This window comes from Myotis davidii, unplaced genomic scaffold (assembly GCF_000327345.1).
Source record: "Myotis davidii unplaced genomic scaffold, ASM32734v1 scaffold1115, whole genome shotgun sequence".
NCBI classification, from domain to species: domain Eukaryota; kingdom Metazoa; phylum Chordata; class Mammalia; order Chiroptera; family Vespertilionidae; genus Myotis; species Myotis davidii.
This window is the reverse complement of record NW_006287910.1, coordinates 213,570-215,563: the sequence shown is the minus strand read 5'-3', so window position 1 is coordinate 215,563 and position 1,994 is coordinate 213,570. Positions and strand designations below refer to the sequence as shown.

General features: G+C 45.4%; 1 protein-coding gene across 1 annotated transcript in view; it reads right to left on the bottom strand.

Moving 5' to 3' along the window:
* The window catches only part of ERCC4 (excision repair cross-complementation group 4), a 28,866-nt gene that overhangs the window by 4,616 nt on the left and 22,256 nt on the right, over positions 1 to 1,994 (bottom strand). The window contains exon 11 of the mRNA XM_006759668.2: positions 1,199 to 1,311. Within this exon, the coding sequence (XP_006759731.1) occupies positions 1,199 to 1,311 (113 nt within the window). The remainder of the gene's footprint in view (positions 1 to 1,198; positions 1,312 to 1,994) is intronic.

Here is a 1,994-nt window from a genome sequence, read left to right as displayed (position 1 = left end):
GTTTCAAGCCATTAAGTTTGTGGTAATTTGTTACAGCAGCCATAGGCAACTAACACAGGGCTCAGGGGACTGAACTCAAAAGGACAGATTTCTGTGAGTGGCTTTCTGAGTGGTACCTCCACGCTCAAATCTATCTTCCTTCACACTGCCTTACATTCTAAAGTTCTGCATGAAATGCCACCAACCTGTTCAAGATAATAGGAATCTTCTTCCAAAAGACCTAGATGCTCTGAGGCACTGTTTCCCAAAGGGTGATCCAAGGACCACGGAGACGCTTTCAGATCTACTGAACTGGAATCCCTATGAACTGAGGCCTGTAAGTCCACAGTTTTAACAAGCATCTGGGGTTATTTTTATTTCTTAATAATCCTCACCCAAGGATATGTTTTTATTGATTATAAAGAGAGGAAGGTAGAGAGACAGAAAAGAGAGAGAGAAATTATGTGGGAGAGAAAGATTAATCAGCTGCTTCCCATACACACCCCGACCAGGAATCTAACCTGCAACCTTTTGGTGATGGGACGACGCTCCACCCAACGGAGCCGCCTGGCCAGGGCTGAGGTTATTCTTAATTCCACTAAATTCTGAGACCTGCTGCTCTGACTGTGCTCGACCCCCCAAAGGTTAAATCAACTCAATCATACTGCTTTTCTGTCACTTACTGCTCTCAGCTGCTGCCCTGGGGAAATGGGATGTGGGGATGGGAAATATTATTCCTGGGTCAGGGTGCGATTGGAATTCAGCAGGTCCTGGTGGTCTGCTGCAGTTCGGATGCTGCACAGCAATGGGAGTACACACCCCTGGGATCTGGAGAAGTTCAAGAAGCAATAAACAAATCCAGAAAGATAAGTGGGTATGGACCTAAACAACTCTATCTATCTCTGGTTAAACGGGCTTCTTCCAGTGAAGAACTTAATCACCATTTACAAAAATTTCTTTGCAAAAGTACATTCAGTCTCAACCAACCACATTTAAAAGCAGTGCTGGAACATAGCTAATTTCCAAGCTGGGGTGCATCACCTACACCCCCCTGATTTTACAGGTGGGGAGCCTTAGGTTCAGGAAGGACACAGGGTTACTAAATGGCAGGGATTGGGAGCAGATATCCGTTTTTAAGTTTGTTGAGAAAACCAAGTCTGGGCATAGAAACTCTGGAATCTCACAGCCTCTTCAGAGGCAACGGGAGGGCAGGACTCACCTGCTTTCCGAGTGTCGGTGGGATCACCTGCAGACACGGAGCCTCTTACCAGGTCCAGGTTTGTTTCACTTCTGCCTTCCCTTTCTTCCGGGACAACCATGCTAGCCTTTTCCCTGCGAGAGAAAAACACTTTAAACATTTTGGATTTAATTTAGAAATTCCAGACTTTAATCTTTTGTAACTTATAATATAGAAAACGACCGACATGACTATAGTGGTAAAGAAGAATACAAGAAATACTTTAGAAGTCAATATGCCCAGACAAGTGATGGGCAAGAAAAGGATTTTTTGGTTGAGTACTACTTCCCATCTTCCAGAGTTAAAAAAGCTGCTGTTTATTTTCTATTTTATATGTTCTTTAAGCACTTTCAGACATGAAATAAGCATGTAAAAACACTGCAGATAAATTATTGAAACATTTAATTTAAAAACATGCTAATATGCTATTGAGCATTAAAAACAATTTAAATAATTTATATTCCAACTAGAGGCCCAGTGTACAACATTCATGCACTGGGAGGGTAGGGGTGTCCCTCAGCCCAGCCTGTGCCCTCTTGCAGACTGGGACCCCTTGGGGGATGTCCGCCTGCCAGCTTACAGTCAGACATCCACCAAGGGGTCTTTAGTGCTCCCACGGAGGCAGGAGAGGCTCCCACCACCACTGCTGTGCTCTCCAGCCATGAGCCTGGCTTCTGTGGGAGCGCACTGACCACCAGGGGGCAGCTCCTGCATTGAGCGTCTGCCCCCTGGTGGTCAGTGCGCGTCATAGTGACTGGTCGTTCCGCCCTTAGGTTGA